The following is a 16,866-nucleotide window of genomic DNA, read 5'->3' on the forward strand; positions in this document are numbered from 1 at the left end:
TTACTTATTTTCTTGATATATATATTCATAAAACTTGGTCCAAGATTTGGCTGTTCATCTGCCTATCTTCAATGTTGCCTAAAAACAAGCAAAAGCAGTTGGTTGGTTCGTTGAATTTTTGTTTCTGCACTCTGACAAATTTTCAACTAACAATGCACTTGTGACAACCATAAGCAAACTACCTTTCTTCCATTTCAAATACAGTTTTTTGAACGATTATAATTGCAACAATTTGACTCTACTAGTAGTATACGAAGTATGTGACAACGCATATGTTGTCCATTAACATCTTTATACTACGTAATTATAAAGGTTTGATACGATGAAAAGTATGTATTACTATATACAAATCAGTAAAAACATATAGTCAATGTTAGTATATGAATGTGTCAACAGTCAAATGTACTCGTAGCAAAACTAGCATTTGTAAAAAATCGATGGATGTGTATTGTATTTTTCTAAGATTATAAGAGGGGGAATAATACAAAGTAAACTATGTAACCCTATAATAAATTAATAAAATGTGAATGTAAAATCTAATTTCCTTTAGGAATTATTTTTTCCTGTTTTCTAGTATTGATGTACATTGGTGTGTTACAAGTAAACAATGGTGAAAATGTGTAAAGTTTTCAAGTTATCTCAGATGAATTTGCTCCTCCTCGTCATATGTATCATCTCTGTTATCATTGGTATTTTGCATAAGATTTTCCTGAAATCAAAGATACAATCTTGTTAGTTATATTTCATACCAATAAATCAAGATTATAGTTTTTAATTTAGCAGAAGTGTATATAGTTCGGGAACAATTTAAGAAGGAAACCGCGAAAAAAATTAAAGGACAAAGGAAAAAATTAAAGGACAAAGGGAGTAAAACTCTTGAAAGAAGTAGAAAATTACATGAAGGAGGCGATGTCGTCTAATGCTGTTTTGGACTGCTGATATTGTCCGAATTATAATGTACATGGGAATAATTACTCCACAACTTCGTAGGATTATTACCTGCATTATCATGCAATAAGATTATTAATTATCAATGTAGATTCTTAGTAATTCATACAACTTAATATTCATATATAAAGTATAATTTTAGCTTAAAATCAAATGCCAAATTCAAAAAAAAAGATGGAGATTCTTACAGTTAAAAGTGAGAAGGGAGGTTGTTCTGCTCCTCCAAGTAGCACATCAAACATGTGTCTCAATAACAAAAGGAATGTAAACTGGCAATATTACAAGAAAAATCATGAATTAGTTTGTTGATTTTCCAAAGAAAAGTGAGCAAAATTTGACCACGAATAAAAGTTATAAGAGTAAGCAAAAGATGATGATTATACGTACTCATACAATCGGCGAGCCTAATAGAAATCAATTAGCCTAATCTCATACACTTGAAATAGAAAGGATGATGATTAAACGCCAGCTGGAATAATGCTATGGGTGGTCTCTCTTCTAACATTGCTTAGCTTAGTATAAGATTAAGATAGTGACATTAGCGATCATAATTAACCTAACAAATCAGCCACTATTATGATGTTCTATATTTATTTCCAAAATTATATACTCTTTATAAATATAACTTTCAATTGTGTATAACAGCTCTTTGTAAGTATGGGCCAGCAAAGTGTGCAATTTTGTGGACCCTCTTTTAGATTAAGACATATATTGAGCTAATTATAAACATTATCCTTAGTTTAGATTCTTATACATTTATAAGCACAAATAGGGTAAATAAATAAATAAATTGGTGTATAAATTTATTTATGATGTTAATAATAAATGAATTACTTACAATAAGGGCAACTGTTTTGCAGCAAGATGCACTTCTTTCTGCTTCTGAAGAGCATTCAGCAATGGCTAATAAGTCTGAATTTTGAGATTCTTGTTCTGTTCTTGGAACTTCCAAACTTCCCCTGTTGTCATATTTCGAATATTCTATTAGTATATCACACGACAAACATTTGATCGATTAAAGTAATACGAAGTACTGTCTAATAATTCTAATAACAAGACATAAATACTTTACTTTAAGTTGGTCACTTCAGTATATTACACTTTTTATGGTCTAAACCTTAAACCTTTAGCATAACAAGCGATAAAAACAAGTGATAAAAACTTTATTTTATTACTTTTAAAATGATTAAGCAAATGAAAAAAAGGAAGCAAAAGCAAAATCAAAGTTGTTCAATAGCTTAAAAAAAGGGTTGACAAAAAAGTTACTAGATGTTTCTTATGAAATAGGGAACTAACAATTTTAATTCCTCAATCATTGAGTATTAGAGTGTGACACTTAAAAAATAATAAAATAAATCATAATATAGTATAAAACATAAGAAGTGACATAAGTATTAAATTTGAACTATACTAAAATATTAGTGATAATGTACCTAAGTTTAGTAGTCCGTAAAGTTACCAACAAAGTATGAAAACCTTGAGAAAAAAAATAATAACTTTAATTTCATTTTTATAGTGTGCCACTACAAAAAAAAAAAAAACAAATAGGCGTGTTCTAGTTTTAATTCTTTTTAATTTGAAGTAAGAAAACGTTGACAACTTGACATCATTATGAACAACTCAAAAGAACTACCACTTGCACTAGATAAAACTAGCTTATGACATGATTCTTGGACTTATATATCACACGGGGATGTAAGTCATGTAACTTCTGGCCCTATGGAATAGTAATATATTCGGAATTTGTAATGAGTCTGGCTAGTTATCTAACATTTACTTACTATGTTCATCTATTGGAGGTTTTGGGTGAACGTTACGTTAATGTTACTAAATGTACGTAGTATAGAAGATATTTGAGCCCGAAGAGAAAAAGTTAGACATTGCTAGGTGTAATGTAGATGAGTTTGGTGTAGATAATTAGGAGGAAGGGAATATAAGTTACCTGATGCTTACAACTTGATCAAGTACCACAATTTTCTTGGGTTGTTTGGGAATTGCTGTGTAGCCTGGTTCATATTTCTGCATGAATTAAAAGTCACTTTTTTAAAATCAAAAACTCAAATTTCCCACCATATAAAAAACATAAGATAGCCCAATAATTAATAAAACAGTGGGTCATAAATAATACTCGTAAAACAGAAACAAAAGTTTAAAGTGGTGATAAAAAAATAAATATTTTCATATTACACTTAAATTTTGTAAGAAAAAAGTACAACACCCAGAAAGTCAATAAATTTCTAACTTAAAAAAAAGGTCAAAGATTTTATTTTATTTTTAATTTTTTTTTTCTTTGCCTAAGTATTCAGAATTATTTATTTAATTAAGAAATTCGAAAAAAAAAGAAGGAAAAAGATTGAAACTTTAAAAATTTTGGGCTCAGGAAAAAACTTTGAGTTGAAGACAACTAAAACTGAAGGCAAAGCCAAACGTTAGGGAGGGAAAAAAAGATTCTCAATTTTAAGAAAACAATTTATTTATTTTATTTATATTTGACTATCCTAAAATAAAAATTAAGTGCAGAAAATTAACTAAAATTGTACTCCATTGAAAATATCATAATATTAAAGTTATTTATGAGTAATCGTTCTTACTAATTTTTATTTTGTTCAACACAAAATTCGCTACTTCAAGTAAAATATGATTTAAAAAAAAAATTAATGAATAAAAAGAATGAAAGAGAGAAAAAACAGGGGAAATAAAACAAACCTGTAAACAAATTTCACAAATAATATCTCCTTTTTCATCACACCATCTTTGAATGCATTCTCTGTGAGCAAACTGCTCAAAATAATAAAAATTATAAATACCCAATTTTAAAAAAGCATAACTTTAAATTAATAACATGATTAAGATTAATTAACTTGTAAATTTACCTTGACTGTTCCAGAACAAGAACAAGGAGCTTCTAATTTTCTGCAACTTTCAAACTCAGCTTCATGACAAATTCTACAGTAATTTGGAAAATTATTATCCAAATTTTCCATAAATAATACAACTTCTCCCATATTCAATATACTTAAAAAAAAAAAAATTGAAAAACCAAACTAATTTTCTAGATTTTCAGCTTCTTTTTTTTTCCTTCTCTTTTCTTTCCTCTGTTTTTGGTTTGATGGTTCTTTTTGCTCTGTTCAGCTTGAAATGGAGTTTAAATAGGAGGATCAGGGGAGGAACAGAAATTACAAAAATACCCTTACAATAATATTTTTGAAATGGATATGTTTAGTTTTTTTCTTCTCATCCACTTTGGCAGTCTTAGCTGTTTCTCTCTCCTAAACTTTCTCTCACAAGAAAAGTCCAAAATAGGTTACATCATTTGGATTCCTAGGCTCCTAACTAGAAATACCAATTTTTGGTCACATCTAATTAAGTAATTAGGATTTAATCACTTGAGATTCTTCATATATTGGTGAATTAAGGCCAATAAATTACTTGTATATATCTATGTTTAAATTTTGGGTTTATGTTATTAATTCTTATTAGTATTTTATTTTTTGTTTTTGATTGACTTAGGGTATGTCATACTAAAAGGGATGACAAATACAAGTATATAATTAAGGAATAACTCTAAACAAAGACTTTTTTGGAATTGAAATTGAGATTATAAGACTACACTTTCCGATTAGAAAGATGTATTGTTATTATTTTCATATTTTCTAATATAATATTTGAGTATCAATAGTTTTCGTGAGGAACATAAGTGTACATACATATATTTTTCTAAAATTGCTTATAAAAAATCAAATAACCGTTATACTAATTGTTACTTCGTATATGTTTTGTATTAGACGCTTATATCTTAAGGCACACAAAAATACATGCATGGGTATTGAGTATGTCTAATCCTATATGGAATATATTATTGATGGAGATTTCAAAATTAGATGATGATTTATAAATGATGGGTATGATATTTTGAGTTAGTAATTTGTAATAGTACAAGTAGTGCATCGTTTATTCTTTGCAACAAATAGAATCTTAATTTCATAAATAGTCTCTACTAGTCATTAATCAAGCCAAAATGTAGACCACTAACTACAAAAATACAATCTTGTTTAGTTCTTCCATTTTGAGGTGTAGCATTACATGCAATGATCTACTTGTTTTCAAATATATTTCAATGCGAAGTTTATGAATTTGGTGAATACTTTGTATCATAATATAATTAGGTAACTATCTTTAATAGCTCATATATTGCATACATGCAATTCGGTTACATTTTTTTTTTTTTTTTTTTTTTTTATCTTGGGTTGTAAGAAGTAATGGGGTACACATTAAGCGACGCGTTTAAAGAGATCTTGACCATTTCTTGTATAGCTTAGCAATGGAATTATTTCCCCATTAATTGTCAACGAATTATTCATTTTTGTAATTTTGAATGGAGAAAAAATCTTATTATAAAGTCAATATAGTGTGTTGTTGCCAATCTTGCATTAAATGATCTGTTATTAGATTGTGCATGCAACTTTCTTGATTTAGAAGGTTTATTAGATATTTCTTAGATGTTTCCAAATTATAATTACAATTCAATTCTTTGATTTTCAAATTAATAGTCTTCTTGAAGGTAACTGACTAGCTTATATTATTATTTATTAATACATGTGAAGGACTTTAACGTCTTGTTTGATAACCGGTTATAAAGAATGGAAATGATGAAAACGAACATATAGCTAAGGTAAACTTGAAAAGAAAATCAACGTTTGTTCTCATAATCACTCAAGATGATCATCAAAATGTTCAATCCCATCCAATACCATCAAAATGTTCCTTCCCATCCAAATACCACCTTTCAAGTGGTAATGAATGGTAATGCAAAAACATAAAGAAAAATACATGCTTAGGGAATGAGATTGGGTTCCCATGAATACTATGGGTTTTGTATTGTTTCACATAAAATTACACTTAAAATTCATCTTCATTACCGCAATTTATCACCAACTATCAAATGTGCTATGAGTGTAACACAATTTACACATGGGGTAATAAATAGCTAGATAGCAGTAATTGTATTATGGTAATGAATCCAAATATAAATTTGTAAAAAAATATTATGGGATAATAGAAGACCAACCAATCAAAACACGTTGTTTATCAAATTTGTATGCAATTTGTTGATTAACTGATAAAAAACCTAACTTGTGTAACTGTAAACGTGTTAAATTAATGGTGGTGGGGCTGGTGGAGTTGTATGGTAGTTATTTATATATACTGGTAATAAATATTGAAATTTACTAACCAAAAAGGCAAAATTATATTTGTTTGACGATTCAATTCAAAAGTGAAGCTTAATACATACCAAAATGTTTATATGAAATGCATGGTAATCGTAAGGCACGACGATTTTGGATTATGCACACGAATGCGGTATGCCACAATGTTGTTGCAAGACATTGAGATAATAAAATATACTTCGTATTAAAATTCTCCAATATATGCTAGAAATATTTTTTAAAGTTTGAGAGACAAAGAAACAAATTAAATTAACAATATGTCAATCTACTTCGTATACTATTGAGTATTGATACGATTTGTCTAATGTCACTAATGACCTCACCAATGACTTAATGAGGGAGTGATCTAGTGCTCCTTAGTTTTGGAGCTTGATCTCTCTCTATGATTGGTTAGACTGAATTACAAAGCTTGTACACCGTCTTTAGATAATAGAAAACGATTGAAAATACATAGAATATTCTATGTTATGATAATTGACCATTATGATATTATCAAAATTACTCCATTAAAGGTTAACTGAACACAGCTGAACTGAATTGAAAAAAAATATTTTATAAGAGAAGGAAATTAGGAGCTGAATTGAACTGAACTGAGCTGAACTGAATTGAACTGAATTTCAACGTATGAGAACAGGCCCTTAGGGCCTATTCACTTCATCTTAATTTCATTTCAGTTTAGCTCAATTCGGCTCCAATCAGTTCATTTCAGTTCAATTCAGCTCCTAATTTCCTTCTCTCATAAAATATTCATTTCAGCTCAGTTCAGTTCAGTTCAGCTCCAATCAGTTCAGTTCTGTTCATTTCAGCTCCAATCAGTTCAATTCAGTAAATATGAACAGACTCTTAATATAAAGATGTTGTGATTAATTAATACAATTTTTGTAATAAAAATTACATTACAATTAAAAATAGAACAGAGGAAGTATACTCAAAAAAAATTGTGATTTTGCCACGTTGTATTTGTAGAGTGGGCCATGTGGCATTCCCTTAGTTTGAGCCTTTGTTTATGTGTCCTTAGTTGATTAGAACATGTGGCACCTTAGGTGAATGGCACACCTAAATTCAATACAATAATAATCTAAATTCTTTAAAGGGTTATGTATTAGAGTTATCGTTAAAAACTTGTGGAATCTACCTTGATAAGATATCCTTAGATTAAACCAAGGTATAATATAATTCTTACTACAATATTTGCACCACTAAGAACATAAATAAAAAGTGCGGTTTCATCACTAGTGGGTCCCTCATGAGCCGCCCTAAATATACTAAAATAAAATCTAACTTATATGTATAATTTATTTTAATTTGGTGCTTAATAATCATAAAACGTCGAGTATTATTGATCCATTAAAAGTTTTTAATACATGCACCCTATCCCTATGTATCTAAATAACCATAATATTTGTTTTTTAAATGGTTGATAGACTTTGATGGATCGAAATAATCGAATTATGTATTGTACGATAAATATAATATTGTTAAATTGTTAGATTTGTATTGATGTGTAATGATTAATTGTAGAAATTATATAATTAATAATATAGATTTGTAAACCATATATTTAGAGAATTTAACATAACTTTTCTAATCAAAATCATAACTAAATTGCATATTTGACATAGCTCACAAATACTATTGTTATTTAATTATTGTATAAATCATTAATGTTGGTCAAAATGCATGGATTATATGAAGTATAATTAAAGCAAAGGTTCAAATTGAATCATTTTATTTATTTTATTTTTTATTATAGAAATAACATGTCTTGTATAAGGCGGACTTACATTGAATTTATTGTAAGACGATCAATTTAAAAGTAACTTTAACACATTTTATATAATAACTTTAATTCCTGTGAGGATAACTTTTACTCCGTAATTTGTACTCGTAATAAGTTTGATTGTATTTTAAGTGTAATTTCCAATGGATACATGATATGAATGCTATGATTAGTAAAACACATTAGGAGTATAAGGGATTTTAAGGGTAAACTTTTGGTTTTTTTTTTCTTTTTTGTTGAGGGAAGCTTGAAATTTATGTTAGGAAAGTGATAATTGTATACGTACTTTGCAGTATAAAAGGGTAACTTTAAGTATTTTTAAGATAATTTTAACCTATCTTACAATAACTTAGTAAAAGTCCGTGTTAATTAAGATTTTGTGTTTTTTATTTTTGAAGCTCATGATATATATTTACTCATGTGCTGTAATAAGTAGCCAAAGCCAAAAAAAATAGTGAATTTAACATGGATAATATGTGTAGGCGAAATTTATTGTTTGTTCTTCAAAAAAAAAAAAGACGTTGTCATTATTATTATGTTATTTTTATTTTTTTGTGGGAATTTCAGATATATGTCATAATAAATAAAGAGGAGCTACCAACCGATTAACGGCTAGAATAGCAAAAGAGTTGTACATAGAATTGAGTACTTGAATTTAAAAAGAGTGGGGACATAAATATGAATATGAATTGAATTGATGATTGATTCATCTCATAATTCATCCTCAAACTTTCCAAACGTACAAAATATACATCACAACACGCTCTCACCGAAAAGCATCTCCTAAGCTGTATTCTTCCTTTTTTTTTTTACGCGGGGAATAATTATGCTTTTATTTTTCTTAATTTACCTAATTTTTTGTTATTATGCCACCTTGGCGTTTACATTCTTCTTAATTTTTTATTTATTTATTTATTTATTTATTTATTTATTTTCCCTTCTAAACCTATGTATTGATCATTGCATGGCTCACATATCTCCTTTCTAACATTAAAATTATACGTGTTCTCTAAGTTTTTAAATTTATCCTTCTATGGACGAAATATTTATTAAGACAATCTTTAGCTACATCATCAAAAGATTAAATAGATTTTATTGATATATAAATATACGTAGCATGCATGTACAAAGGTAAGTGACAACTTACTAGTAATAATTTATTTATAGTGAAATACAAATTTGAGTTTATATTGATTTTGTAAGGTAATATACTTTAGTTTCAATAAATCTTTAAGGTGTTGTAGCGTAAAAAGATTTCTACTTGAATATATATGTATGGTTACCTGAATACTTTATGCATTTCCTCTCATCATACAATAATTAACAGACTGTAATGGTATAATTTAACTGTTAAACCAATTCATCAACATGGACAACATCTAATGCATTTACGTGCCTAAATTAAACGTTATACATAGTCCGCGCAAGACCTGGTTATTGGACGGGGCGGTGCAGGTTGATTGCGGGTCGGGTCAAGGAGGGTCACCTTTTACAGGGTCAGTAGCGGGTCGGGCCAGTGTAGGTTGTGGCTTGTGGGTCAATAACGGGTCGGTAATGGACGGGCCAATAAAATATGAATACAAATTTATCTATGTAATTACTTTTACATTATCTATTTTGTTTGTCTATTAAATTAAAAAAACATTTTGGCATTATATTGACTCTATCCAATAAGGGTTTTATCCGTTAAAAACCCGTTAAGTTTGACCCTAACCCTATTATATTGAGTTATCTTATCCGTTAATTATAGCTCTAGTCCGCACTATAATTAAGTATGATTCAAATATTTTATATGAGGACTAATGGAACATGCTATGTGGTTAAAAAAAAGCTGAGCTTGATTGTTGAGTCGTATTATTCAACTGACCTATCGCATGATGTATTGATGTTATGTTACAATTCCTATTAAACATAAAGTGATTGATTTGTATCACTCAACGATAATTATTTGTCATGTACATTAATCGAGTCACTCATTCAGGAAATTGAATCAAGTTCCTTTTAAAAATTGGTTAGAACTGATAGGTTGAAATATTTGGCATTTAATGTACTCACAATAAATATAATCGTATAAGAAAACAATTTCTCTACTATCTTCTAAGCTAATTAAGTTTATGGTTATGACTTTATCTAATTAAGTTAAAATTTGAGCTTAGACTCCATTTGATTTGACGAAAAACATGTTCAATAAAAATTGATTTTTCGTGGAATGGTTGATGAATTATAAAGTTTTATTTTCTTTGTGTGCTTTTGAGCGTTAGTTATAACAAGTTATTACTTACGCAAAAAATCAAAGAAAACCAACGTAAAAGTGTAAGGACAGATGATGAGAGGAGTGAAAAAATGAGGCAAGGATAACGCCATTTCCAAACACAAGATTTATCCAGTCTAATAGAATTATTTTCACAAATGAGGAAATTCCTTATTACTCCTTACAAGCCAAACAAAGAAATTTGACAGAAAAAAAAAAGAGAATTATTTTCGGAATTTGCTTGTTAATAAGTGATAGCATTCTCGTTAACAAACCTTTAATTTAATCACATAACAAAATATTGTACATAGTCTCTCCCTCTCAAGTCTCAAGACTAGATGTCAATAAGTAAGTTTTTCATCAATGTTATGATCAATAGTATACTATAGACTTATAGAGTACAAAAAAATTCTATCAACGTTTGGTCGTTTGAATGATTAGTCATGCAAATTAATATAGGTGATAGTTAGTTGGAGAAGTTTGTATAATTGCACCATAATTCATGAATAATGCATCAAAGATAAGGACAACAGTATACAAATTACAAATTAATGTTTCATGTATAAAAACAATTGATATTTAATTTAATTAATTGACTCAGATAGAATATATAGTATCATTAGATCAATTGTGTAAGTTGACATAAAATAGTGGTTAATTGTATTCTTATCCTGTTTTTGTTCTTATCATCAATTCTTGTCAATTCTCTTCTTTGTTTGTGTGGGTCTCACTTTCCCAAACTTTTAGACTTGAACCTTTATTTGGCCAAAAGATCTAAACAAGTTGGCTAAGTTGTAAAGAACATTTGATTGATGAGTTGTAAATGAAGTTCAAGTCAAGGCCCTCAAAATTATGTGGAACACCAAAGTTGTAAATTTAATTCGATCTAACACCGTTGTTTTTACAATAGAAGTAGAGTTAAGTCAATTTTCTATGTACAATCGGATTCCGCGTTCACAATGAAAGCCGATATACGACATTTCTTTTTTCAAATTGGGAGTTGAAGAGAATTGGTTAGGCTAGTTTAGTAAAATTGACCTAACATTACGTTGGCGGATCTATGAAGGGGCCTGGGTGGCACCGGCCCCCCCAATTTTTTATTTTTTATTTTAATTTTTTTATTGAAGTAAATATGTAAATTTATAGGTTAAATACAATTTTAATGCAATAAATAACATCAAATTTGCTTTGTCATAGTGGTAATGCATTGAGCTTATGAAATGACTCATTTAGTGATTTGTATTGATGTGAACAATTGACAATCGAGAAGTGATTGTGATTAATTTAACACCTGATCTGACTAGCTTTGTCTTAGTTAAGGGAATCGATAACTTTAATTTTAAAAGAAATAGTAAATATTGATCTATCTTGAGTCATACCAGATTATGGTACAAAATTTGTTGTGAAACGGAGGAAGTATTTACTACGTAGTAACATTTGTTTTGCAAACACTTAAGGGGGTGTTTGGTTCAAGCATATTAGGTATAAGGTATGTGTTTAGGGTATTTTTACCCTAGACACGTGGACCAATGAGAGGTCGCCACGTGTCGAGCTTAGGATGGCCCATGTGGCTCAACATCCTCTTGACACTTGGCGCCCTCAGATATGTTTCCAAAATGGCGGCCTTCAAAGGCCCAGATTCCTAAGCACGCCGTAAAACGGCGCAGCCTACTAAAATCTAGGTCAAGTAACCTAGATAGGGGCGCATTTTCCAACGACCCTATAAATAGGGAGATATTTCCCCACTTTGGGGGACACAGATTGAATCATTAATTACACCCTTATTCTCTTACATCAGAGAAAGACCTGAGCTTGGAATCCGAGCAGATACCCACCTAAATTTCCGTTCTCTCTATTCCGTTTCAAGTTACTGACTTGTGCGTCGGAGGCGGAGCACCACCCAACCGGTGTCTCCGTTTGTTTTGCAGGTACAACTCACTGCGGATCAGTCTTCGTGCTGTAACTCTCCCAAGGGACAAAAACACCCAAAACATTTGGCGCCGTCTGTGGGGAGAGTACCTCGAAGATGGTTCAAGAGTCTGTACCACCCCCTAACCGTCTGGGTGAAGACCCAGAAGTTTTTACAGACCATGAGGATGAAGATCCTCAGGTCGAAACTTTTACAGCCGGAGACGACTCTCTCAGAACTAAACGCATCCGGCCCAGAGACACTCTGGAGCGGGGTGCTTCCCAGGCGGGTCCAAGCAGACACCCTGGGCAGCCGGAAGGGGCAACCCAAACGGCATCTGGATCAGCCCATGTCACCCGAGACGAACATGAGGTTCATGACGAGTTTCAAGGGTGAAATTACAGAGATGATCACCAAAAGCAGGGCTGGCCCAAGTAAAGGTCAGTCGGCGAAGAAGACTCCTCCAGAGAAGGGGTAGTCAGTCAGAAACCGGCAACCCACTCCCCATCCAAAGGAGAAGGCAATCGGGACCATTGATTGGTAAAAAATTCTCCTTCCTGGAGGGAACACCAGTAACACTCGCCGGCCTCAGCAGCCGGTGAGAGTAAAAAATCAACTCTTGATGCCCGGGAGATTATCAACTGGAAGAGAAACCAATCGATGTCTGAGTCGGCTTCAACGTCGAACTTTCCAGACAGCTTCAACAACATCTCTGCAGGGAGTGCACCCTCCTTGCATGAGAGCCAGACAGGCGGTAATACCGTCCATTCTGGCCCTCATGTGATTCGAGCCGTCCCGTATGTGCCTACTCAGGCTTACGGGCAGTATCCTCCTCACTTCATGCAGCCGGCCTTCTTTGGGGGTCAGGCGGCGTATCCAAATGTCCAGCCATTGGACTGGAAGCTTCGCCTGCTGCGCCTGGGTGAACAACCTTCTACGTTCACTCGGGAGATAACCGAGGCGACTCAGCCGGCCAAGGTTAAGAATGTGTTGGTTGGTACCTATGATGGTACCACCAATCCAGAAGACCACCTCATGGCTTACACCAACCTTATGTATCTGCAGGGGTTGGATGATGCCACTTGGTGTCAATGCTTCCCGGCTACATTGAAGGGCATTGCCCAACAATGGTTTGGCAACCTGCCAGCCGGGTCCATAGACAGCTTCAGGAAGCTTGCCTTCCTGTTTGCTTCCAACTTCTCAATGAACATTCCTGCTAAGAAAACAAGCCTTGATTTGAGCACTGTTAAGCAGGGAGAGAGAGAAGGGTTGCGCTCATATGTCAGGCGGTTCAACCTGATCAGAATTCAGATTCAGGGACTGTATGATGAAGTAGCTTTTACAGACTTTTTTAAAGGTCTGAGAGACGGGTCGACCTTTAAGTTCGACCTAGTCAGAAAAGGGGCTTTCACCCTACAGGCGGCCCTGAGGGAGGCGGAAAGCTACATTCAAGCGACCGACCTCTGCTCGCCTGGTAGCCAGTCGGACTCTAAGAAGTCTGACAAGCAGAGAGATAACCGGCCTGCTCAGCCAGCAAAAAAGAAAGAAGAGAGCAAGAAGAGAAAAAAGGTCTGGGCGGTTAGTGACTCTGACCAGCCGTCCCAGAAGAAGAAGAAAGAATTTAAACCGTACGTCCCAAAGTACGAGTTTAACAAGGACTGCAACTCCATCCTCATGGAGATAAAGGACCGGGTGTCCCTTGAGAAACCGAATCCAATGAAAAGTTCCGTTCAATCCAGGAACAAAAATAAATTTTGCCAATATCATGAGGAAGTTGGCCATGACACCAACGACTGCTTCAGCCTACAGCGGACGTTGGACCGTCTGGCTGACAAGGGGATGCTGAAGTCCTATATTTCCAAGTCCCCAGCCGGGGAAAAAAAGAAAAACAAGGGTAAGTCCTTCAAGAATACCCTTCAGCCTTCTAGTAGTTCGGATACCGACAAAGAGCCGGTCTACACTATAGCAGGCGGGTTTTCATGTGGTGGCCCTACCATCAGGGGCACCAAGAGCCATCTTCGAAAGATGGACAAAGATGATGATGAGCAGGCAGAAGCCAGCTCCTCCTTCCCAGACGTCTTAATCACTAAGAAGGACAGGGCCAGCGTCCGCCGCCCGCATGATGACCCGGTGGTCATTGAATGTAAGGTTGCCAACCAGCTGGTTGGACGAATCCTTATTGACACCGGCAGCTCATCAGACATCATCAGCCTCCGGTGCTTGCAGAAGCTGAAATACAATATAAGCAGCATGCATCCGGTCACCCACCCCTTGGTTGGTTTTGGGGGTGGGATGGTCTACCCAGCCGGTAGAATTGATTTACCCATCCGGCTGGGGGAGAAAGGCCAGGGACGACATATCGTCGTCAGATTCTTGGTCGTTGAGGAGCTGACCGCCTACAACATTATTTTAGGTCGGCCAACCCTCAACGTAGCCAAGGCAGTAATCATCCCATCTCTCATGATCATCAAGTATGAGAAGGATGATGGCACTGTTGGTTCCCTGAATGGGGATCAGAAGACGGCTCGGGAGTGCTACCTCTCAGCCATCAAGGACACTGTAACCCCAAGTGTCCAGGAACCAATAGACCTTGACAATATCAAGGATGCCGATCTAGCACCCGCCCCACCAGCAGCCGGTAAGAAAAGAAAGGCACCTCTGCTGGTGGAGGTGAAGAAGGAGAAAAAATAGCAATCACTGACCGGTGAGCGGTCAGATGAGCTCCGCCCCCAACCGGCTGGAGAAAGCATTGATCTCGTTCTGGATAACAGTCGTCCAGAACGTACTGTTAAGGTTGGGACGATAGCTCATGCTACTTTGGGTGCAAACTTGCACCTTCTGCTGAAGGAATTCAAAGACATCTTTGCCTTTGAAGTGGAAGAGATGCCAGGCGTCAGCCCGGATCTCGCTGTCCACAAACTCGCCGTGGACCCCAAAAAGAAGCCCATCCGGCAAAATAAAAGAAACCACGGCGAGGAAAGAAGTCAGGCGGCAGCTGCCGAAGTCAAAAAGCTGCTAGACGCCAGGTTCATTCGGCCTTGTAATTTTCCCGACTATGTGGCCAATGTGGTCCTTGTTAAGAAACCGAATGGGACCTGGAGCATGTGTGTTGATTACACAGATCTCAACAAGGCGTGTCCAAAGGACAGTTATCCGCTTCCAAAGATCGACAGTCTGGTCGACTCTACAGCCGATCACGCCTTGATAAGTTTCATGGATGCCTACTCCGGCTTCCATCAGATACCCCTGTGGAAGAAAGATCAAGAAAAGACGGCCTTTGTCACTGATCAGGGGCTATTCTGTTACACGGTGATGTCGTTTGGTTTGAAAAATGCGCCGGCTACATTCCAACGGATGATTAACACTGTCTTTGTTAATCAAATTGGGAGGAATGTAGAGGCATACATTGATGACATGATAGTAAAATCCAAACAGCAGACGGATCACCTTGCTGATCTCCGAGAAACCTTCACCACACTCAGGCGACATAAGGTCATGTTAAATCCTAAGAAATGCGTCTTTGGTGTTGAGTCTGGGAAGTTTCTCGGATTCCTGATTGATCAAAGGGGGATAGAGGCTAACCCTGAGAAGATACAGACGGTGATTGACATGAAGTCACCCCGCACTGTCAAGGAAGCACAGAGACTAACCGGTTGCCTGGCCGCTCTGGGGAGATTCCTTAGCCGGTCAGGTGACAAATGCCTTTACTTCTTCCAGGCAATCAGGAAGAAAACCAGATTTGAATGGGGGGATGAGGCTGAGGCGGCCTTTCAACGGCTGAAGGAACACCTCCACTCTTTGCCAAGACTTGTTAGTCCATTGCCTAGGGAGGAGTTATACATGTACTTAGCTGTCTCAGATCATGCCCTCAGTGCCGTTCTCCTTGCTGAGAGAGACGGTGTTCAGCTTCCGGTCTATTTCATTAGCCATGTCTTAAAAAATGCTGAGCTCCGGTACCCCATGGTAGAAAAATTTGGCCTTGCCCTGTATATGGCTTTCAAGAAATTGAAGCCATACTTCCTGGCCCATCCGGTGGTAATCTACACCGACCAGCCCCTCAAGCGGCCAATGTCTACCCTGGAGTCATCCGGAAGAATGTTGAAATGGGCTATTGAAATGCAAAGTCTTGAAATCACTTTTGAACCTAGGAAAGCAGTGAAAGGTCAGGCGTTTGCCGACTTCATTGTTAAAATGACCCGACCGGTGCAACCGGAAAATCTTGACCAGGTTTGGAAAGTGTATGTAGACGGAAGCTCAACAAAGAACGACTGTGGTGCAGGAATTATATATGAGTCCCCAGAGGGGGACAAATTTGAATATGCACTGCGGTTTAAGTTTCAAGACTCAAATAATGATGCAGAATATGAAGCCCTGCTAGCTGGAATCCGCATGTGTAAGGCGGCAGGGGCAATGAAGATTGACGCCTATTCTGATTCACAATTGGTCGTTAGCCAGTATGAGGGAGCATATGAGGCAACTCATCCGGCTATGATCAAATATCTTCAGGCAGTCAAGGAAGAGACTGGGGCACTTGAGGAATTCCGTCTGAATCAAGTGCCCAGGTCAGATAACAACCAGGCGGATGCCTTGTCCAAATTAGCTTCATCCACCTGCTGTGATACTCCTCGGTCGGTTTTTTGGGAAGTTCTTGAAAAAAGAAGCATACATGAAAAGCCCATTGGAACCTTAGACCGAGGCTCCACTTGGATGGATGCCATCCGGGCTTACCTTTCAGACGGCACGCTCCCTG

The 16,866-nt window shown here is 35.2% G+C and overlaps 1 protein-coding gene across 2 annotated transcripts; it reads right to left on the reverse strand.

The window, feature by feature from the left end:
• Window positions 1-423: 423 nt before the first annotated feature.
• LOC110733056 lies at window positions 424-4,080 on the reverse strand. 2 transcript variants are annotated; one of them, XM_021913076.1, is made up of 7 exons: window positions 3,822-4,076; window positions 3,655-3,726; window positions 2,891-2,967; window positions 1,787-1,907; window positions 1,137-1,217; window positions 898-999; window positions 424-709 (listed from the first exon to the last, which is right to left on the reverse strand). In XM_021913076.1, the coding sequence occupies exons 1-7, from the start codon at window positions 3,951-3,953 to the stop codon at window positions 635-637; spliced, it is 660 nt and encodes a 219-aa protein (XP_021768768.1). In that variant the 5' UTR covers window positions 3,954-4,076; the 3' UTR covers window positions 424-634. The 2 variants fall into 2 exon arrangements, with proteins under 2 accessions (XP_021768768.1, XP_021768769.1); XM_021913077.1 differs by lacking the exon at window positions 3,655-3,726 and having other exon boundaries at window positions 3,822-4,080.
• Window positions 4,081-16,866: the final 12,786 nt, after the last annotated feature.

The sequence above is a fragment of the Chenopodium quinoa genome, unplaced genomic scaffold, assembly GCF_001683475.1.
Source record: "Chenopodium quinoa cultivar QQ74 unplaced genomic scaffold, ASM168347v1, whole genome shotgun sequence".
In the NCBI taxonomy this organism is placed as follows: Eukaryota; Viridiplantae; Streptophyta; class Magnoliopsida; order Caryophyllales; family Amaranthaceae; genus Chenopodium; species Chenopodium quinoa.